The following is a 23,369-nucleotide window of genomic DNA, read 5'->3' on the forward strand; positions in this document are numbered from 1 at the left end:
CACTAAACTTGTGTAAAATTCTTGTGAAGTTTTAATGCTTCTAATGGTTGTGTTCCAACCAGCAGCAAACTTGTTCCTGTGTAAAAGGATATGGTTTCTTAGTGATGAAGTGCCATCTAGTGCCATGTTGATGTCAGGAAAAAGCACCAAGGCAAAAGCCAGCTCCAGATGGCTGGAATGCAAAACAGTGCAGATGTACTGTTGGAGAAAAGGTGGAGCCTATTCTCTGTACTGAGCACCGGATGTTAGCTCAGTGTGTCATATGACCTGTGCTGGAAGTACAGGGGAGGAGTGTGAGACTCTTCTAATGGAGTCTGAAGGGAACAGTCACATTTCTATGTACTGTTGACTGACAGGAATAAAACATGTAGAAAGGACTCCTGTCTGTCTCATTTCTCCTCCCTGGGGAGAATGCAGGGAGGGAGAGAAGCGGAGAGAAGCAGAGGGTGTGTTTTCCTCACACCTAATGAGGGAAATCGCCGGTTTATGACCTAGCCTGCCGGGTGAAGCAGCGGAGAGGTCATCCAGTATCTCGCTCAATTGCCTCGGGGGAGGCCAGGTACCTCTGCCTGTGAGTCAAGAAGAAGATACTGACATATGGTAGCAGAGGATGGTTGCGATTCATCGGACATCTGCATGAGAGGCTGGTGGATTGTCCTCCTCTGCTCCAAGGGAGAAGGCAAGCGTCTGACAGAAGCCAGAGGCTCCACAGACGGCTGGTGGAAAGAAGAAGTGTTTTCCAGAGCAACAAAGTTCAAGGTATGCTGCATTTCGGGCTAAAAGTGTGAACGCAGTCTGATTAATTCACTGGTTCACGGGGAGCTGCGTTTTGGAAAAATACAGCTCCGGGAGAAGAGGCCTGCATTCCACAAATTCTTGTGGTTGATAAGATGTCCTATTGAAATGCATTGTTGCTAAGTAACGGAAAGTTACTGGCAGAGGGGCTGGACTGTGAGCCTGGGAAAGCGAAACAAAACGAGAGAATGTTTTGGCTACAAGGTTTACGTGCCCTTGGAAGGGACTGTCAATAGCAGCCTGAGTTTAGCTGCCAGGTGCAAAAGGGCGTAAACAACATGCAGTTTGCCTGCCTGCGTGAGAAAGAAAAAAAACAACTGTTGGATTTTACAGCTTGTTTGACAGTGTGAGCTGGAGGCTTGGATTCAAAATGGATGCCAAGAAGGGGGAGACTTGCCCAACTCATCTCCCCTGACCAGAAACAGTTATTCATCAGGGTCTGGATGGATAACTACCCCAGAAGGGGTGAGCCAAGATGATGCTGGCCAAGTTCCTAAGAGCTCAACGAAAGCTGAGGAGAGCTTTGACCCCAGAGGGGAGAGTGCAGGAACTGTGGTTGTTGGAACTGTTGGTGTTCCTGAACAAGGTGCAATGGGTGTTGCTGACAGGGGGAGGGAGGAACGGAGTTCTAATTCCCCCACTGCTGATGCTACTGGGAAGCATGGAGTAGCATGGAGTGCTGTCCAATGCTACAATTGTGGACAGACTGGGCATTTACAGCGAAACTGTAAGAAGCCGCGCCAGTCAAGAGGAGCAAAGAGCAGCTCTACGAAGCCTGAGGCGTCAGGCAAAAGCCGTACCAAGTGCCAGGTGAAACCTGCAAAGGCTATGATGGCGAAAGGAACCACGCCAGATGTTGGGAACTCGTTCATAATTGACACGGGCGCCACGGTTCATATGTGCCCGCACAGACAACTATTTTCGACGTTGAGGAAGCAAAGCTTCACTGTGAAACAGCCCAACGGTCAGGAGTTGGAAGCGACTGGAATTGGGACTGTGTATCTTGAGAGTCTGAACTTGACTATAAGTGGTGTTTACCTGGTTCCAGAACTGAGATTTAATCTGCTGAGCGTGTCGCAGATTGCGAAGAAAGGACTGAAACTGTCCTATGATGCTAAAAGCTGCAAGATCTACAAAGATGGAGAACTGTTTCTTACTGCCAAAGAGAAAGATGGACTGTATTTGTTGACTTTTGATCAAAGTGATTACATGAAATGTAATTCTTCTGTTTCTAATGAAATCTCTCTTGCAGGTGTGACCAGTGTGAGCACCAGGAAGGTGTCGAAGAAGGTCGACAGAGCATTTCAGCGGGTGTATGCTGATGTGATTGGTCCTCTAGAACCATCTAGAGGCAGTGCAAAATATTACCTTTTGTGTGTGGATTGTTTCACTAATTATTCTTGGGTTTATATGATGGAGAAACCGCAAGAAACTTTAGAAAAGTTTCAGGAGTTTTGTGACAAGGTTAAAAATATGCATGATGCTAACATTGATTGTCTTTTCACAGATGACAAACAAGTTTTCCTGTTACAGAAGTTTCAGAAGTTCCTGGATGGAAAAGGGATAGACCACAAAGTTGCAGTTTCGCAAGAAGCGTGGAACAGGGGGGTCTGTGTGAGGGTGAACAAAGAATTGCGAAAGGGGATGAATGCGCAATTGCTGAGTTCACATTTGTCACATGAATATTGGGCCGAATCGCTAGCGTCCTATCTTCATGTGTGGTTGAGAAAGGTCTCAACAGAGTTGGGATGTTCTCCTTTTGAGAAGCTGTTCAATAGAAAACCTTCTGTTGCCTATTTTAAGGTTTTCGGGTCTCATGTGAGAACAGAAGCTCCAGGTGGAGTAAAGAATGCCAGAGGCATTTTTGTGGGTTATGAAAAGGGTCTCTACAGAGTAATTTTGTCTGAATCTGGTCAGGTGATTCTCACAAAGTTCCTAGAGAGTGCTCCAGAGCAAGAGCGGGTTGTAGAACACACATTTCCCACAGGAAACGATTCAGATGATGATGATGATTTTTCTGATGTCACAGATTACAGTGGTACTGATGATGATGACACTGATAGCTCAGAGAGTTCAGTTGTAACAGTCATTGAGAGAAAATCTCACACAATGGATAGACCTTCACAGATGAAGGAAGAACCACTGATTGCTACTGGTTCTCAACAGAGTCCAAAGGTTGAACCAGTGAGCACAGAGGATCAGAACCTCATACGCAGGTCTGAGAGAGTTACAAAGGGTGTACCACCAAAGAGGTACTCAAAAGAGTTTGCTAACTTAGCTGTTGCATGTGTTGCTATTGTTAACAACTCAAAGCAGGTTGAAGCAGTGTCTAAGTCAGAGACAAAGACACAACAGAGGGTAGCAAGCCAAGGTAATGCAGAAGCACTCATTCCTTGGAAGCCAGACAACCAGAGAGGTACACTGGTGAAACCAGTGGTGGGGAGTTCCAAGGGTGGAACTGAAACAACAGGGGACTGTTATATGTATAACAACTGTTTGTTCTTTTCTCTGGATCATGTTTTGCCAATTGATGCTTTTGGGGGAGGATGTCAGGAAAAAGCACCAAGGCAAAAGCCAGCTCCAGATGGCTGGAATGCAAAACAGTGCAGATGTACTGTTGGAGAAAAGGTGGAGCCTATTCTCTGTACTGAGCACCGGATGTTAGCTCAGTGTGTCATATGACCTGTGCTGGAAGTACAGGGGAGGAGTGTGAGACTCTTCTAATGGAGTCTGAAGGGAACAGTCACATTTCTATGTACTGTTGACTGACAGGAATAAAACATGTAGAAAGGACTCCTGTCTGTCTCATTTCTCCTCCCTGGGGAGAATGCAGGGAGGGAGAGAAGCGGAGAGAAGCAGAGGGTGTGTTTTCCTCACACCTAATGAGGGAAATCGCCGGTTTATGACCTAGCCTGCCGGGTGAAGCAGCGGAGAGGTCATCCAGTATCTCGCTCAATTGCCTCGGGGGAGGCCAGGTACCTCTGCCTGTGAGTCAAGAAGAAGATACTGACAGTTGATACAACTACATTTTCTAAAGCTTGAACCAAATTTAGAATAGATAAGAATTCCTTAATTGGGGTCTGTTCACACAGTTTTAAACTGAGTCCAGATTACTGAATTATGCATTTATCTTGGGGAAAATAACTAGATCAAATCTGTAACATTAATTCTATCTAATTTCATATGGGATTCATACACAGATACTACTGCATGGCAAAACTCTTTTGAAGACAAAAGCAGACTTTCAAGAGAGAGGCAGGTGCCATGTGTGTTTAAGGTTTTAAAATGAGTGAGTGCAAAAATTAGCTGCTTGCTTCCAAGCCATTATTAGATGTCTTCTGTGTTTTAGTATGCAGTTTAGATGACCTGTTTTGCATACATGCATTGCAAATGAGCTTTCATTTGGCCTTATCATACATCTGTGGAAGGCAGGAACCAATTATGTTGGTTTTGATCACATTAAAACCAATAGCTGTATGGGAATTCAACTTTTCCTTGAATAAAGCATCCTAAAAATGTCTTTAAAAAAAAAAAAAAACCCCAGGAGTTGTGGAGCTTCCAAGTTCCTGTAGAACTCTTGCAGGGAGGTGGGACCAATTTGGATGGTCTGCCCCTGCCACTTAATGGATCCAAATGGTTTCCAAAGAGTGGTAGGGGATGCTTTATCCCATGTTGATGGCCTTTCAGCTGATTCCCTGGTTGCCCGCTGGAATGTGGAGTTAACCAAGGCTATTGACTGTTGGCTCCAAAGCGCGCTCTCCGGTTGCATGGAGCCCGGACAGCCCCGTGTTTTTCCAAGGATCTGAGGGCAATGAAACAATCGCTGAGATGGCTAGAGTGCCGGTGGCAGATAACTCATTCTGAAGCTGACCGGACACAGCTTAGAGCTCAATGTCGAGTCTACCAAATGGCGATAGCGATGGTGAAGAAGACATTCTTCACTGCCTCTATTGCATCTGCAGAAAACAGCAGCAGGGAAGAGGTAGACTCCACTGTGGGAGCAGGGCCAGGGCGGGAGAGTGCTAGAGTCCTGTCTAGTCAAGTTGTGTGGGATCAATTCCAATCTGTTGCCTCTGAGGATGTGAACAGGCTTCTTGGACGAGTGAAACCAACCACCTGTCTCCTTGATCCTTGCCCATCCTGGCTTATAAAAGCTAGCTGGGAAGGCCTGGGCAATGGGCTTCACGGGGTGGCGAATGCTTCTCTTTGTGAGGGAGCCTTCCCAGACCTGCTGAAAGAGGCAGTCATTAAACCACTTCTTAAAAAAAATATCTCTAGACCCGGCCAATATAGCCAACTATTACCCAGTCTCAAATATTCCATTCTGGGGCAAGGTGATTGAGCGAGTGGTTGCTGAACAACTCCAGGAAGAAGAAGGATCATTTGGATAATTTCCAGTTGGGAATCAGGCCTCATCATGGAACTGAAACTGCCTTGGTCGCACTGGTCTCTGGCGGGCTAGGGACAAAGGTGAGAGCTGTTTCCTAGTTTTGCTGGATCTCTCAGCGGCTTTTGATACCATCGACCATAACATCCTTTTTTTTTTTTTTAATTATATTTATTAAGGTTTCAAAAGACGGATACATAAATAAGAAAGAGAAAAATAGAAAAAAGAAAAATACAAAATACAAAAAAAAACAATTAAAAACAATTCCATCTTTTCATCACTTCTCTTACATTTACTTGTTTCCCGGACCTCCTCATACCTCCCTTTTTTGTATTCCAGTTCAATTTATTAGTCCAGCAATTCCTTTCCCTCCTTTTTAATCCTGATCTTTAATCTTAATATATTATAGCATTAGGTTTTTACGTATTGAAAATCCAATTTTTCCATATTCTTTTATACCAATACAGCTAGAAACCACTTAACTTCAATCCAACATCATTCTAACATTCATTAATTTTACAATATTTCTGTAAGTAGTCTTTAAATTTCTTCCAATCTTCTTCCACCAACTCTTCTCCCTGGTCTCGGATTCTGCCAGTCATTTCCGCCAATTCCATGTAGTCCATCATTTTCATCTGCCATTCCTCCAGTGTCGGTAGATCTTGTGTCTTCCAATGCTTTGCAATAAGTATTCTTGCTGCTGTTGTAGCATACATAAAGAAAGTTCTGTCCTTCTTTAACACCGATTGGCCGACTATGCCCAGGAGGAAGGCCTCTGGTTTCTTCAAGAAGGTATATTTAAATACCTTTTTTAATTCATTATAAATCATCTCCCAGAAAACCTTAATCCTTGGGCACGTCCACCAAAGGTGAAAGAATGTACCTTCAGTTTCTTTACATTTCCAACATTTATTATCGGGCAAATGGTAGATTTTTGCAAGCTTGACTGGGGTTATGTACCACCTGTATATCATTTTCATAATATTCTCTCTTAAGGCATTACATGCCGTAAACTTCATACCTGTGGTCCACAACTGTTCCCAGTCAGCCATCATTATGTTATGTCCAACGTCTTGTGCCCATTTAATCATAGCAGATTTCATCCTGTTTCATCCTGAGTATTCCATTTCAACAGCAAGTTATACATCCTTGACAAAATCTTAGTTTTGGGTTCTAACAATTCTGTTTCTAATTTTGATTTTTCCACCTGGAAGCCGATTTTCTTGTCCAAATTGTATGCCTCCATTATCTGATAATAATGAAGCCAGTCTCGCACTTTGTTTTTTAGTTTTTCAAAACTCTGCAGTTTCAATCTATTTCCATCTTGTTCCAAAATTTCCCAATATTTCGGCCATTTGACCTCCATATTGAGCTTTTTCAGAGCTGTCGCTTCCATCGGTGACAGCCACCTTGGGGTTTTATTTTCCAATAAATCCTTATATCTTATCCAGACATTAAACAATGCTTTCCTGACAATATGGTTTTTAAATGCTTTATGTGCTTTGACCTTATCATACCACAGATATGCATGCCATCCAAATACATTGTTAAAGCCTTCTAGATCCAAAATGTCAGTGTTTTCAAGAAGCAGCCATTCTTTCAACCAGCAAAAAGCTGCTGATTCATAATAAAGTTTGAGGTCTGGCAGGGCAAATCCACCTCTTTCCTTTGCATCTGTTAGTATTTTAAATTTTATTCTGGGCTTCTTGCCCTGCCAGACAAATCTAGAAATATCTCTCTGCCACCTCTTGAAACAGTCCATTTTGTCCACAATTTGCAATGTTTAAAACAAAAACAACATTCTGGGCAATACATTCATTTTTACTGCAGCAATACGACCCAGCAGTGAAAGCTTCAAATTTGACCAAATTTCCAAATCTTTTTTCACTTCAGCCCAGCATTTTTCATAGTTATGTTTAAATAAGTTCCCATTTTTTGCTGTCATGTTAATCCCCAGGTATTTAACTTTCTTAACCACTGTTAAACCTGTCTCATTCTGAAACCTCTCTCTCTCCATTGGTGTTAATTTTTTCTCTAAAACCTTAGTTTTTAACTTATTCAATTTAAACCCTGCAACTTGACCAAATTCTTGAATCAGTTCTAAAACCCTTTTGGTACTAGATTCTGGCTCCTGTAACGTCAGTACTAAGTCATCTGCAAATGCTCTCAATTTGTACTGTTTGGCTCCGACCTGTATACCTTTAACCAACTGGTCCCTTCTTATCATATTCAGCAGAACCTCCAGGACCGATATAAAAAGCAATGGGGAGATTGGGCAACCTTGTCGTGTCCCTTTTTCTATCTTAAATTCTTCCGTCACCACATTATTTACAATTAATTTAGCCTTTTGTTCCGAATATATTGCACTTATACCATTTTCAAAACCTTGGCCTACCCCCATACCCTGTAGATTTTTTTTCATAAAAGTCCAAGAAATATTGTCAAAAGCTTTCTCCGCGTCCACAAATATTAAAACTGCCTTAGTATTTATATTCACTTGTAATTTTTCTAAAATATTAATTATGTTTCTCATATTATCAGATAGATGTCTTCCTGAGACCATAACATCCTTCTGGACCGTCTAGAGGGGCTGGGAGCTGGGGGCACTGTTATACGGTGGTTCCGCTCCTTTCTCCTGGGCCGTGTCCAGAAAGTGGTGTTGGGGGATGAACATTCAGACCCCTGGGCTCTCACTTGTGGGGTGCCTCAGGGTTCTGTTCTCTCCCCCATGCTTTTCAACATCTACATGCAGCTGCTGGGAGAGATCATCAGGGGTTTTGGGCTGGATGTTCATCAGTATGTAGATGATACCGAGCTCTACCTCTCTTTCAAATCAGAAACAGTGAAGGCGGTGAAGGTCCTGTGTGAGTGTCTGGAGGCAGTTGGAGGATGTATGGTGGCTAACAGATTGAGGTTGAATCCTGACAAGACAGAAGTATTGTTTTTGGAGGACAGGAGGCAGACAGGTGTGGAGGACTTCCTGGTCCTGAATGGGGTAACTGTGCCCCTGAAGGACCAGGTGTGCAGCCTGGGAGTTATTTTGGACTCACAGCTGTCCATGGAGGCGCAGGTCAATTCTGTGTCCAGGGCAGCTGTTTACCAGCTCCATCTGGTACGCAGGCTGAGACCCTATGTGCCTGTGGACTGTCTTGCCAGAGTGGTGCATACTCTAGTTATCTCTCGCTTGAATTACTGCAATGCACTCTATGTGGGGCTTCCTTTGAAAGTGACCCAGAAACTGCAACTAATCCAGAATGCGGCAGCTTGACTGGTGACTGGGAGCGGCCGCCGAGACCACATAACACCAGTCTTGAAAGATCTACATTGGCTCCTAGTACATTTCCGAGCACAATTCAAAGTGTTGGTGCTGACCTTTAAAGCCCTAAATGGCCTTGGCACAGTATACCTAAAGGAGTGTCTCCATCCCCATCGTTCTGCCCGGACACTGAGGTCCAGTGCTGAGGGCCTTCCTGCGGTTCCCTCGCTGCGAGAAGCCAGGTTACAGGGAACCAGGCAGAGGGTCTTCTTGGTAATGCCACCTGCCCTGTGGAACGCCCTCCCTCCAGATGTCAAAGAGAAGAACAACTACCAGACTTTTAGAAGACATCTGAAGGCAGCCCTGTTTAGGGAAGTTTTTAATGTTTAACAGACCACTGTATTTTAAAATTTTGTTGGAAGCCGCCCAGAGTGGCTGGGGAAACCCAGCCAGATGGGCAGGGTATAAATAATAAATTATTATTATGATGATTATTACTACTACTACACAAAATACTGAACCATAGGGCTTGGAAATTTGTGAAACTTAGTAGGAAAGGGGCTGACATGTCATGGTCTGTTACTGTGCACTACAGTGTCAATGTATTGCCACTCTCAGCTACATTACTTACAGTGCAATCCTATACATGTATACTCAAGAAGCGCCTTGAATTCAATAGTGCTTATTCCTACTTAAGTGGATGTAGGATTGTAGCCTAAGGGTTGGATCCAGTAAAGTTGTACCATTTGCACAAAGACTTTTGCTTGCACAGCAGAACTTTACTTCCCTCTCCATACCCACCCCATCTCCTGTGGAGGGCTTGGGAAAACACCCAGAACAGGATGCATCAGTAGCGGAGGAAGGGAGTGTGTGTGTTTTGGGGGGGGGGGGTGACACGGGCAGCACTGGGGCTGCAGGGTACCCTCCAGTGTATGGGCCCAGCACTGCCTGAAAATGCAGCATGGGACGCATGTGGAGCGTGGCCTGTAGGCTGCCCCAGCTGCCGCCTTTCTCCCTGCCACGGTTGCCCTCTAGCTGGCCCCTGCCTCAGCTCACGCTGCCCAGTGGACAGCTAGCTCTGCCCCCATGGTATCTCATCCCATTCCCCATGTGGATGCTCGAGAGGCTAGCTATGCTGCTGGTGTGGGGGGCGGGGGAGAAGCATTCACCAGGCTGGGGAAAGTCGAGTGGTGCAGCCACCCACCGCTGGCGCCCCTGTGCTTCTCCTTCCCTAGACTTTAACGCCTGCTGACTACTTGCTCTGACGTGCGCCTGGTAGCTCTGGCTCCTGGCCTGGCGAGGGGAGGAGTGTGGCAGTGCTGCTGGTGTGGAGTGGAACCCTCTCCTCCGCCTCCGCCTCCTGCTGTCAGGAAAAGCTTCAAGGAAAATATTTCAGATGTTTCTCTAAGTTACATATTGTTTTCCCCATATTTATTTACCTACTTAATTTATACAGCTGCCCCATAGCAGAAGTACTCTCGGAAGCCAATGTGGTTCGAGTGTCAGACTGAGACCTAGGTGATCAGCCATGAAACTCACTGGGTGACCCTGGGCCAGTCACAGCCTCTTAACCTACCTCACACGATTGTTGTAGGAGAGGGTTGGACGTAGTACTCCTTGGAGAAAAAAGGTGGGATATAAATGCAATAATCTCTTCTGTTTACCTGCTTAAGAAAGCTGGAGAGGCCAGCCAGATTGAGAGTTTAGTTGCCAGCCTGGCATCCAGAGATCTCCGCATGCTCACAGTTGGACCCGCACCAGTCGCAAAATGTGCCTTGTGCCTGGCTACTTTCTGATACTGCCTGTGCTTAGTGGAGAGTAGCTGGGTACACTTGCCCTGGGCTTTGAAAGGCTAAGCCAGCTGGGGGGGGGGGGAGGCTGCCTGACTTAGGCTGTTGTGCCCAGAATGCCCTATGCTTTCCAGCAAGAGAGAGGCTGTAGGATGCAGAGCTGGAGGTTAAGAAAGGGGGGAAAGTGAGAAAATGAAAATGGGCAGTGTGGTTAACTGGCTTTGAAGGAAGGAAGGAGGAGGGGCTGGTGAAAGGAATGGATGGTTTGAGCCTCCTTTGAAGAGGGGGGATTAAAGGAACTTAGGAGAAATCCAGTATTTATAATATGAGTACTGATAAACCGGGAATAAAGGGGAAGCAGGGGAAGGGAAGCTGTTAAAGGAGAGATTAAAGAAACTGACAGTTTGTGGAGTGGGGAAAGGGTACAAGTTAAAGGGGTGAAACGAGAGGGGAAGATGAAATTTTGGATGGGTAAAACTATTTTGAGTCGCATGTGGAAGTGAAAATATAAAAGCCATCTCTGCTTAGACATAGATCAGCAAATTCTGCCTAAAATAAAACATAAACCACCATGGATGTTCCTAAAAAGATAGTCTATAAATAATTGTATGACTAAGAACAAATTTATAAAATAAAATGGAGAGTCTAAATCATGTTGCCTTCGAAGCCAATATCTGTTCTTAACTATTGGATTTCCCTGCCACAAGGAAATTGCTGTGACAAAGAGATTAGATAGAAGTGTCAGTAATTGCTCATCAATTATACCTATTTCTGTCTCTATTGACCATCATTTTGTTATCAACTCTGCTCCTTCACTGCCATTTTATGAGTCATGGGCCATCTCAAGTGAGCCCTAGGAGGGAATTTTGAGGACTGCTGGACCTTATTGATCAAAAGGAGAACTTTGGATTGAGGTCAGAAACATACTGGAAAACAATAGGGATATTTCAATAGTGGCAAAATGTTAATTGTGGAAAACCCCTGTTAATATCTTCCTGTATTCAGAACCAGATGAAGTTTCTTTGTGAACACTTAAAAGGCAGCCCTATTTGTCATGAATTAAAAACTATCCAGTCTGGATGTTACCAGGGCAAGACAAGGCCAGATTCAAAAGCACTCCCGAGCTTTGAACTTGCTGTTACAGGAAAAATACAGCACTCTTAAAAAAAACCAAGTTAAATATTGTTCCGTTGCTCAAGTAAATTCTCTACCAACATAACTTAGATTTTTCTGTTTTGCTTGTTTTCATTAACAGTATTTAATGCTCAAGAGATTGGTAACTCGCCAGTTGCTGTTTGAGTTGACAAGGCACAGGGAGAGCTTCTTCACATGTAGTCTAACAATCACCTCGGGCACTGTTGGTACGAACAGTGCCTCTTCCACAAGAGACCAATACATCTCATGGCAATTACCATGACTGACACAATTGCAGCAGCCTTTGGTCTTACAAAGCACCACAAAAGCCTATTGAAGAAGACACTTAGATTGTGCAGAGTTGTTGCAAGAAGAAAGCGCAACATTAGTAATGATATTGTCATCCTGAACTGTAACATTAAAACAATTTACCTAGGACATTCTTCAGTAGAAGCAATTTCAAAACAAAAGCATAAAACTTTTAAACAACTTAAGAATAGGCTAATTACAGAGCTATGTCACTATCAGTAAAACCGATAGGTCATACAACAGTAAAGGTTCAATATTCAATGTTGTAATTTTATGTTGTAAACCGCCCTGAGACCTGCAGATGAAGGGCAGTATATAAGTAATAGTAGTAGTAGTAGTAGTAGTAGTAGTAATACAGATGCCATCCTAAATGATGGTTAAGGAAACCGAATTATGATTCTGTATCATGTCTGAACTGATGAACCTTTGCTTGCAATTGGACACCATAGTTTGAAGTGGGGTTGGAAACTATGGTTCACACTCAATTTGAGCCAGTTGAGACAGGGCTCCAAGTACTTTGAGAACCATGAACATACCTGCCTGTCCAGAGTACTTGACCCACCTGTGGTGGCTCCACACCTGCATGTGGGGACATAATATGTGAATGCTGCCCACATACATACACTAAGACCTCCCAGTTGATTTCCTAAATGAAATCTGGTATATGCATAGGCATAATATCACACACATGCTCGACCATGCACATAGTGAGACTCGAGTGGTGCTTGCATGCTGTCTGGGTGAGGTTGGCAGGCAAGCTTGTTCTCCCCTCTCTATCCAGTAGATGAGGCAGGTGTGTATCATCTAAACCAGCCCCAAGATTTGGTATACAGTGGTACCTCAGGTTACATACACTTCAGGTTACATACGCTTCAGGTTACAGACTCCGCTAACCCAGAAATATTACCTCGGGTTAAGAACTTTGCTTCAGAATGAGAACAGAAATCATGCAGCGGCAGCAGGAGGCCCCATTAGCTAAAGTGGTGCTTCAGGTTAAGAACAGTTTCAGGTTAAGAACAGACCTCCAGAATGAATTAAGTTCTTAACCTGAGGTACCGCGGTAATGCCTCCGAAACCACAGTTGCAGACATTGTCTCCATATGCTTCTGGCCCTTTCAATTTAGCAAAGCTGAAGGGCAGAATGTAAAAGCAGACAAGGTACTGCAAGTCATGGTTTCCCTTGTGCATTTGGAAGCACAAACCATGATGATGATGAATATACCACCCTATACCCGGAGGTCTCTCAAAGCCATGGTTTGGGTTCTAAACTCTGCTTACAACAAACAGTGGTTTAGCACCAGATCTATCTGATCTGAGACATTAAAGGTGCGAAATGCACAGATAAGGGGGGCAGGGGCAAAAATATTTCACCAAAATTGCTCCTGTTGTGGACAGATAAAAAGCCACAGTCTGAAATAAAGCTGGAAGAAACAATGCTGAAGTATGTATATTTTTATTTTTTAAAATATACCTTTTCCTTCCTTGAGTCTTTCCCACCCACACCCACCCTATAAAGCAATTCATACTCAAATATCAAGTTAATTCTTAATAGCTCAAAACACTGTTTTAGACAATTACAGTTGGAGGTTGTAGGCCCATGCTGCTTGCCAGCCTCTTAATGAGATATTAAAAACTTAGTGGCTTTTCTGCTGTTTTGTCTTAACTGCCTTTCATGTGCATGTGTGCGCTCACACTGCTTAGCAGGCTCTAACGAGTAGAAGTCCACCATTTGAAAGGCTAAAATAGAATAAAATATATAAACTGTGATTCCTAGCAAATGAAATGGGTGTCTGCAAAGGTGCTCCTTTTCAGACAGTTGCTCAGAATGCCATTCCGAAAGAGGCGGAAACTTTTAGAGCAGCTGAGCTGTGATTCGTTGGTTTCACAGAACTTTTCCTCTCTTAATCCCAGCCCCCCTTTTTTTCTTTTGAGAAGTTGACTTTGCTGCTTCTCAGACGCGCACGTCATCTGCAATCTCCAGAGATTTAGTGTGATACCATGAGCGCCGAGGCAGATGAATCTAAAGAAGGTATGACTTTAGTGTTTTCTAAGATTTGGGTTTTTGTTTTTGAAAAAGTTCGCGACTCCTTCAGAGCTGCTTCTGGCAGCAATATGAGATGATGAATAGAGATTTGTGCTCTCTGTAGCACTGAGCTCTTCGTAGGGGAGGGGAGAAAGCAAAAGGCATCTAAAGACTGCTGTTCAGATTTCACTGAAAATGCAGAAACACGAGCCTTGATGCCAATGGCGTTTTGTTTGTGCAATGATAACTATATACAATACACAGTATTATTAATGTTCAAAGGGCTGAGTGCTATGTATTCACACAAGCAACAATGGCTTAAGTTGAAAGGGGAAGATACTTTTTTTTTAAGTAGATGCAGTGTTCCTTTTGCAAAAGGAAGTTGTGTAATACAGAGAACTGAAAGATCGTTATTTTTAGGAAGGAGGTTTCTTGGCGTTAACAACTTCTTTTTCCAGTGTGGGTATATACTCTTGATGTATGTATGCTTTTAAGTAAGACTAGGTCTGAAACAAAGCTTGTCAATGTGGAAAACGATTTCATTTACTTTTATGATATGGAAGAGCATGTGGAGAGCTGGAAATACCCCAATTATCTGTGTAAACACAGAGGAGGGGGTATCTGGTGGAGGAAGGGAAGAAATGGCTTTCTGAAATGTTAATACAAAACCCATTTAAATCAGAGGTTTGGTGAAGGGGTGGGAATGGGGTAAGGACAATGCCTTAAAAAATGTGGGCACACTTTTAAAAACTGGAATTTCCTGACTTGTTAAGAAGCCAGATAAACTTGCCTTAAATAAAGGGCTGGTATAAGCTAGTCAGAGCACCAGTTTGTAGTAAATCAGGAAACTTTTCAAAACACTGGAATGCTCCTCTATTCTCCCCATGGCTTATCTGATACCCCCACCTTGCCAGTGTTTTCAACATAGCTCTTATCCTTCCAGTTGGAGTTGAAGGAGTATGTATTTCTTAGCACAGAAAAAACACAGCCTACTAAATGAAATCCACAAACTGCAGCATAGCTAATTAACAAATACATTGATGCTAAAAACATTTTAATACTCATCCCTTTCCTTTCCTCATCAACCAAGAGGATAAATGTGAATCCATTTCCATTGAACAATTGTAAAACTGTACTAAACCTTTCTCCACTGGCAACTCCTCAGTGCAGTGTTCTCCTGGCGGCACGTTCATTCCAACCCTCCTGTGTGCGAGATGAGTAAGCAGCATGCATGCTATGACATGACACAAGGATTGCAGGAAAACCTTTTGAAAGTGGCCTTCGTTTCACATGAACATTCAGTTGATTTAAGATAAAACATCCAAATTGCCCCTGCTATCTTTGCTACAGGGTGATTGTTCTTCTGCTGACATCTTGAGATGCCCCTATGTGCTTCTGTTTTCTACAAAACTCCTGAGTTTCACATGGAGCAAGGTGAAACTTCTCTCAAGGGGGGTAATTAAGGAAAACAAAGTAGAACACATGTTGGCGTTTGTAAAAGTTGAATACAGTATATTGTGTCTCAGTTTACAAACCTGTTTCAGTGTGTTGGGGGCACCTCTAGGGCACATTGGGTGGGGGGCTATAGGGAGAGGGGAGAATGGCAGGAAATTACCTACCCCCCAATTCGGTTGATGGATTTCTTCTGTCCACCCAAAATTTAGGTTGAAATATTTCAGTTTTAAGCGGGATTGATGGCTGTTGTAGTTAGATCTTACGATGTGAGACATAGAATGGAGAAAAAGGAAAATAATGATGAAACCAAACAATATATTTGTTATAAAGAGGTGTATCCAGAGTTCCACTCAGGTGTTTAAATTAAAGACCACAAACTTTTGCTAATTGTGTTGATGTAGGTCATTACAAAAAAAGCATTGTAAACTTTTGGGCCTGATAACTTACCTGTTCCTCTGTAGATGCTGGGATCATAAATGAGCTCCCCTTGCCAGTGCTATGCCTCAGTTGCAATGCAATCCTATGCATTATTGCTCAGAAATAACTGTTCCCAATGGGGAGCTGCTTCTAGGTAAGAGTGCAGAGGACTCCAGCCTTGAACAGCAAGTTAAAAGGAACAGTAGCATATTGGTAGTCACACTCTCCTAAAAAGACTTATCAGGCCTGTTTGTTTTCCATCTTTCGCTGGCCATCTATGCTTTTTCTTTTCCGACAGGCCTTTGGACAGTGTTGATCCTATTCCTGACTCTGATTACTGTGTGTGTGGCTTTTTATTTAAGCTGCATTTTGTGTTTGTGTGTGTGTGTTTGTCTTATAAGCTGTTTCAGAAGGGCTGCAAGGGGAGAGATAAAAAATAAAAATAATGTATTGGGTTAGGAAATTTGAGTTAGGAAAATAGGGCTCTTAATTTTTGTTTTGGCAGAGGTCTTGTTAATGTTGTTCATTTCATTCTTCCATGGCTTTGCAGCATTTGTGTGTTTCTTTCACTGTTTTCTGTATTTTCCAGATGAAAATTGCTCACATGCTTGCCTTTTAATATCCCATAACAAATGATGCTGCTAAGGAGCAATTGCACTGGAACATTATAATTGATTTCTAAACCTCAATGGATCAATAGAATTGTGCTTTTTGCTACATTCTGTATTAAATTTTGTATTAAATTTTCAACCACAAACTATTATTAGAGGTATTTGTACTGGACTGATGTTCAGCACAACTAATTTTAAGCTAAATATCTGTAACATCATGTTCCCTTAAATACTTTGGGGGGAGTGAGTTAATGTGAAAATTGCCATCCTGGTTAGAATAATTCCTTTCTTAGTTGTGCTGGAACACATATTTTCCCCAATTTAGTAGTAAAGCTTCTCCTTCTTTCACAACACAGTCATGTTGCAGTATAGTGTGGGCAGGGTTAAAGTTAGAGGAGGTTTAAAGTTAAGTCAGACAGATGTCTCAGCTACTTCCTTGATTTTGGGATAGATGGGGTGGGAAAGGTTGGAGGACATTCTTTGCTAAATGGTGTATCCCACGTTAAAAAGCGGCATTTTGACACTTATTTTTTGGGTTTGAATCTGTTAGGTGTGCAGCCTCACCTCTGTGCTTTTTCACAGTATACTTCTGGGTAAGATGGAAAACTGTATTCGAACTACTAGGACTTAGTACTACTATTAGAACTTACTAATGCTTCATTATTTGTATGATCAATAAAGTCACACCAGAATTGTGGTGGTGCTGGTGGTTCATATTAAAACTGCTTACCACCTTCAGGCAGTGGTTGTTGTTGCAGCTTGGCATGGGGCCACGAGGAGAGCTGTTGTGAGAATCAACTGCATGGCCAGCTGATGTCAGCAATGGTCTTGACGGCTGTGGGGAGCTGGCAAATGGACCAATTGGCACCCTAGTGGGGGCGCAGTGCCCCAGTGGCAGACCTGACAGTCCCAGTCTTCTGTTTGGTCCACCATCAGCCATAAAAGCTGGCTGCGCTGGGTGTGGGGCATTGTCAGTGAAGTTAACTCTCTTTATTCAGAGAAACACAACAGCTCAGGCCTAGTGAGCGCAGCAACTCTTTCCAGTAGATCTTGCCCCAATGAGGCAGCTATGAGAACTGAAGGTACCCGCTGGTGCCTGCTGTACTCCTCTGCATCCAGCCAGTCCATGACACAGAGTTTATCAATATAGCAATTGCTATGGCTTAAATATTTAATAAATCTTTCACGATGTCTGTAGAAAGAGGAAATGGATCCAATGTTAGTATGCATTTGCTTTAAGTTATTTGATTATTCTGCGATAGTCTGACCATTTACTCTTCTGCAAATGACTGAACTGAGGTGGCAAACATTATAAGGTCAGAATCTGACCTGTGGTGGTTGTTTAGAGTTAAATAAGAGAAGCCAATCAATACCTCAATGGGTCTTGAACCAACTTGCAAGCACACTACATCATAACGCAGCATGAATGATAGTCTGGACATATTGAATGATGTGGACATTTCATGTCACTATTACATTAAACATCCACATTATCTGTTGTTGTTGTTTAGTCGTGTCCAACTCTTCATGACCCCATGGACCAGAGCACGTCAGGCACTCCTGTCTTCCACTGCCTCCCGCAGTTTGGTCAAACTCATGCTGGTAGCTTCGAGAACACTGTCCAACCAGCTCGTCCTCTGTCGTCCCCCTCTCCTTGTGCCCTCAATCTTTCCCAGCATCAGGGTCTTTTCCAGGTAGTCTTCTCTTCTCATGAGGTGGCCAAAGTATTGGCACCTCAGCTTCAGGAGCTGACCTTCCAGTGAGCACTCAGGGCTGATTTCCTTAAGAATGGAAAGGTTTGATCTTCTTGCAGTCCATGGGACTCTCAAGAGTCTCCTCCATCACCATAATTCAAAAGCATCAATTCTTTGGCGATCAGCCTTCTTCTGCATGTATTTAGAAGTTAGCCCTTCTTGTAAGCTTCCCATAGATAACTGACTGGGCATTCTGAGAAATAGGATGTTGAACTAAATCAGATCCAACCTCCAGCAGGACTCTTGCTACATCCTTATTTGCACTGATTTGAATGGTTACTTAATTTCAGTAATAATTTATGTTCACAACCTTCAAGTTACCTGTTCATGTCCTTCTTTCAGATTTCTGTAATTCTGTTAAAATGTCAACCTGCAGACACATTTTCCGTTTCCATATATAGCTAACATGTTCAATATCATAATTTTCCAAAGTTTCATTACTTGGCAACAGCTTTTCAAAATTACATATTACATGTTTTTTGTTTTGTTTTTATGCTGCAAACTGCCCTGAGAGCTATGGATGAAGGGTGATATGCAATTTAAAACACACACACACACAAACACACAATGACTCAGAATTTCTCTAATTTTCTTCTAGTGTTCAAATACCTTTTCCAAGAAAATAGAGACTAGGTTAATGGCACTTGATTTTATTCATAGTTTTATTTTGTCATTTGGTGAACTGACAAAAAATTTTTATGTTAGGAACAAAATCAGATGAGCTTGGGACAATGAAACATATGTTGAATGAGTATGTTATTTTTGCCACAAAAGCCTGACCTCAGCATCTCCTTATCTTTTTTTCTTAAAATAATTAAGGTTTATAAAGAAAAATACAAAAATTATTGTCAAACATACTTTCTTTATCCAAACTGAAACATTAAAGGCAAAAAAGAGGGAGAGGAGAAGGAGGAGGAAGGAAGGAAAATGAAGAAAAAGAGAAAAAGGAATAGAAAAAGATTTAAGAGAGAGAGAAAGAGAAGTTAATAAACTAAAGAACTTCAGAAGTTCTTTAGAATTTGATCTCCCTTTGGATCAGCTGATATGAAAGGAGAGTGATCCTGCTCAGCACTGATTTCCTGCTTCGTGTAGCATTTCAAAGGCTCCTGACAACCAACTGGTTGCCGGTTGCTTTCGGAGCTGGACAAAGCAGCTTTGGTCAAGCCCCACCGTTACCTGTATGACATCAGGTGTCATGGGGGTGGCCATGGCTTACACATGGTGGACTCATGTGCCAAATGGGGAAGTCTGGTGGGCCAAGATCGGCCCATGAGCCAAAGGAGGATCTCTGATCTAGAGATACAGAAGTTCACCTTGGGAGCTGAAGGTCTCTCACCTTTCCTCAGGGGAACAGTACAGCCCTGTGAAAGGTTGAAGGCAGTCTTGAACACAAAATGAATTTTAACACAACGTAAAAGAACACCACAAACACAGGGAATAATGTCCCTATGGGAAATGTGATTATGTGGTTAAGGCTTGCCAGGTTCCACAAGGAGGGATTGGGAAGGAGCATGTGGTTAAGCAAATTACATGTGCACTGGCCATTTGCATTGCTGAGGCTCACCTCTCTCTTAGAATCACTACCATTAAAAGTAGCAAAACATTTCTAAGTGGTTAGCAATGTACTTCCCATACCTTAGCCAGTCTTAGCATGAAGCTAGCCACATTCACAGCTTTATAATTTCTGGGTTGTGTAGTTATGTGAACAACAAGAAAATGAAAGAGGGAAGTGTTCTCAAAGTTTATTGTAGTTTAAAGGTCCAAGACATTTCACTATTCTTTTCCTTCTTCAGGGGCACTTCTTTTCATTGGATCACTGCAAATATACATACAGTTAATGCACACACACAAACACAAAATTGAGACTTCCTCCTTCAAGCATGTGGATTCAAGCATGTGAACAGTAACATCTACACAGCAACAATAGAGACATGGCTTCATTTTTTTCATGGGCTGGTAAATGTTAAACACTTTGTTTGCGAGGTACACTAAAAGCTAGTACAAATATACCTAGATCAACTATCAAAAAATGTTTGATAATGTTTGGTGATTTGAGCAAATATAAGGGTGTTGGTTTTTTAAATAGCAAATACTATCTTTGCAATGTTGCACATAATAAATGCATTTGCACCTAACTTTGCTAACTCCCTCCAAGTGAGTAAATATACCTTCAAAAACTCCCCTTGAATTAGTTTTGGAAATTTGCATATTTTTGACTTAAAAATAGAATTTGTAAAATAAATTTCAGTGCTACAAGTGTGACTTTAAATATTCCAAATGTTTTGTTAGTGCATATATCCATTCAAGGTAGTACAGGATACAAAGGTAAATGATACATAAATTAATCAGTGTATTGAAGTAGATACCATGACTAGGTAAAACAGTAAAATATTAAAATGTCCATAATGAGTTTTTATGGTAATTAATTTTTTTTTTTTTTTAATTGCTTGGATTCAATCCTTCTGCTATCTCTTGAGCTCCCTGAAAATCTGCTTTGAATATTGGGGAACCCACAGGCCAAATGTTCCCTACCACAGTTAATTCTTTCACATCCTTCCAATGAGGTGACACTGAACCTGTTGTTCACTTGAACCGAACAGACATCTGAAGGATTGGGTGCTTGGAATATAATCTAGATCATGGTTAGGCAAACTAAGGCTCAGGGGCCGAATCCGGCCCAATCGCCTTCTAAATCCAGCCCACACACGGTCCAGGAATCAGCATGCTTTTACATGAGTAGAATGTGTGCTTTTATTTAAAATGCATCTCTGGGTTATTTTGTGGGGCCTGCCTGGTGTTTTTACATGGGTAGAATGTGTGCTTTTATTTAAAATGCATCTCTGGGTTATTTGTGGGGCATAGGAATTTGTTCATTTCTTCCCCCCCCCCCCAAACAAAATATAGTCCGGCCCACCACATGGTCTGAGGGACAGTGGACCGACCCACAGCTGAAAAAGGTTGCTGGCCCCTGGTCTAGATGATGCTGGAAATTCCCATCATCCCTAACCAGCGTGATAAAAAAATCAATAGATGGGAGTTTAGACCAACAATGTCTGGAAAGCCACAGGCCCCCATCACTTCTCTTGAAAGTCAGCTAGCTTCTTCCTAGAGAGGCAACATAACCTGCCATGTCTCTACCAAGGATGTTCCTAACCTGGGTTAGAGCCTCCCCTACCCCTCTCTAACAGACAAGGCTCTCCAGCCACCCGCAAGGTCTGAGGGACAGTGGACCGCCCCCCTGCTGAAAAAGTTTGCTGACCCCTGATCTAGATCATGGAACAGTGTCAGATCTGGACACCTGGACCATGAAACCCCTGCTCTGCTTTTACACACCTCAAAAGGAAATGAAGAATCAACCTGATGTGCATCAGAAAATGTTTTCTCAACCTTGGAAGTAAACTTTTCATTTCAGGCAGTCCCACAGTATCTCCAGGGGTTTCTCTTCCCTCCTTACCTTATTTTTTCCCCTCTTTGCTTCCTCCTAAAGGTATTGCTTCGTTCAGCAGGAAGTGGAACATCACTTTGGGGTAAAGAGATGAATAAATTAAAAATGTGAAGCTGCTGTACAGCTCATTGGTTTCCTGAACAGTAAAATAGTGCAACAGAAGCAATGACTCACAATTGGCCTTACACTGATCAGGAAAAGAATGTGGCACTTTTCCAGTGGACTCAGTCAAAATGCAAACTGTAAACTACTTTGAGAGGTCAGCATAGAATTTTTGATGCCTTTTTGGAGAGGTTTAGCCTTTGTTTTTTGATAACTGTGGCTTTTCCAGAAGCTTTTTCTGTGCAAGATGCTTGAGGTCACAAGCTTGTTTGCAGCAGTTTTAGATGAGAATCCATAAAGCTGCATGTCATGACTTTATCTCCGAGCTCATGAGAGGGGGGTGATGCTGTGGCAGGGATGGAATTGCACGCAGGATAACTTCAAGAGAAACTCTGCAATAAACTATTATACCAGCTGCTTATGCTTTGAAACTGAAGAAAAAGCCTCCTTGCTTCATAACAGTATACTCACAACTTATGGACATTTAACTTGTGTGCATTCAGCTTTATGTGCTTGGCAAACATTAAAAAAAAAAATTAAAAGGGAGAGGGCATCTGGGGAAAATACTATGGCAATCCCACTCACCATTGCACCCAATGTGTTTTGACTATATGCAAGTTTGGCTTTACACACTATCCCCAGAACATAAGCCCTTCATAAATTGTGGGTCTACTGTACTTTAAAAACACAACCCTCTTTACAGCAGTTTCATTGCAACATCCATGTGAGGGAAATGAAGTTTGAGCCCAGAGTTCATGCTGTCACTCGTGCTTTTTATACAACTCCCCACATACCCCTGAAGGAGAGAAACTACAAACGGGGTTTCTGGAGAATTGGACCCCAGCATGGGCACCCAGATCATATGTTACTTCCCCAAACACGACTTGGATCATGTATGATCCAAGATAAGAACAACCATAAGGTAGATGAATATCATGAAGCCATGGATTAGTCCTGACTCCACAGTACATGCCCACTGTCCTATGTTTTAGATGCCAAATTTTGACTGGATTGTGTTATGGTTTGGGGAATGAATACGCCTTTATGTTCGTACATTGAAAATGGTGTTTTCAGTCATTAGATTTGTCTATAGGTTATAAAATGTAAGTGCTTGTATTTCATACATGTTCATTGTGTACATGCCAGAAGGACATTCTATTGTGCTCAGACCACTACCAGAGTGCAGTGAGGATTTCTTTAATTTAGAGTACCCTCCCACAAAGTTGGCAGCCTGATCAGTGATTTTGCACATTTTCCTGTTGTTGCCTCCTTCCAGTAATCTTCCACAGCATCCTGGGGCAAGATAATTCTTTCATATATTTGCATCTGATGTGATTGGATCATTCAATCAATCCAGGTGTAGAGATGTAGCAGAGTTGCCTGTCTTCAGAAGAGGCTGCCCATTGAGTCTCACAATGTATTACTGCTCTGAGCTAGTTGCCTTCCAGTCAAGAGACAGGGAGCGGCCAGCAGGAAGGGCTGCTGCTGTACATCTGGCCTCCTGGTAGCAGCATTGCTGCTGCTCTTTACTGAATGGGCTGAGATGCCAGGTTGGGTCTGTGAGGGCTCATTGGCAGGAGTACCAGGTTGGCTCTACTGGTGCATCCGTGCAGTTCCCATCTCCACTGCCACCTTGCCCCTGTCACTCTCAGCAAGCAGCAGAGACTGGGAGGCCAGGTGCTTAGTGTCACCCCTCTCTGCTGACCACTCTGGCAGGAAGCTTATCCAGAGCCAGTGTGGTGCAGTGGTTAAAGTGTCTGAATAGTATCAGGGAGATCAGATCTGTATTAAACTGTGAAGCTCACTGAGTGACCTTGGGCATTTCACTATTTCTCAGCCTGAACTACCCTACAAGGTTGTTGTGGAGATACAGTTAGGAGGAATAAACCCT

The 23,369-nt window shown here is 42.7% G+C and overlaps 1 protein-coding gene across 3 annotated transcripts in view; it reads left to right on the forward strand.

The window, feature by feature from the left end:
• TNFAIP8 (TNF alpha induced protein 8) overlaps positions 1-23,369 on the forward strand; it is a 48,875-nt gene that overhangs the window by 14,304 nt on the left and 11,202 nt on the right. Inside the window, exon 1 of one of the 3 annotated variants that reach the window (XM_080973239.1) lies at positions 13,589-13,700. The exons of the other annotated variants lie outside the window; for them this stretch is intronic. Coding sequence (XP_080829365.1) covers positions 13,670-13,700 — 31 coding nt within the window. The 5' untranslated portion in view covers positions 13,589-13,669. Of the gene's footprint in view, positions 1-13,588; positions 13,701-23,369 lie in introns of those variants that run through there. 3 annotated transcript variants of the gene reach the window in all.

Source organism: Podarcis pityusensis (genome assembly GCF_964106645.2).
Source record: "Podarcis pityusensis genome assembly, chromosome: 11".
In the NCBI taxonomy this organism is placed as follows: Eukaryota; Metazoa; Chordata; class Lepidosauria; order Squamata; family Lacertidae; genus Podarcis; species Podarcis pityusensis.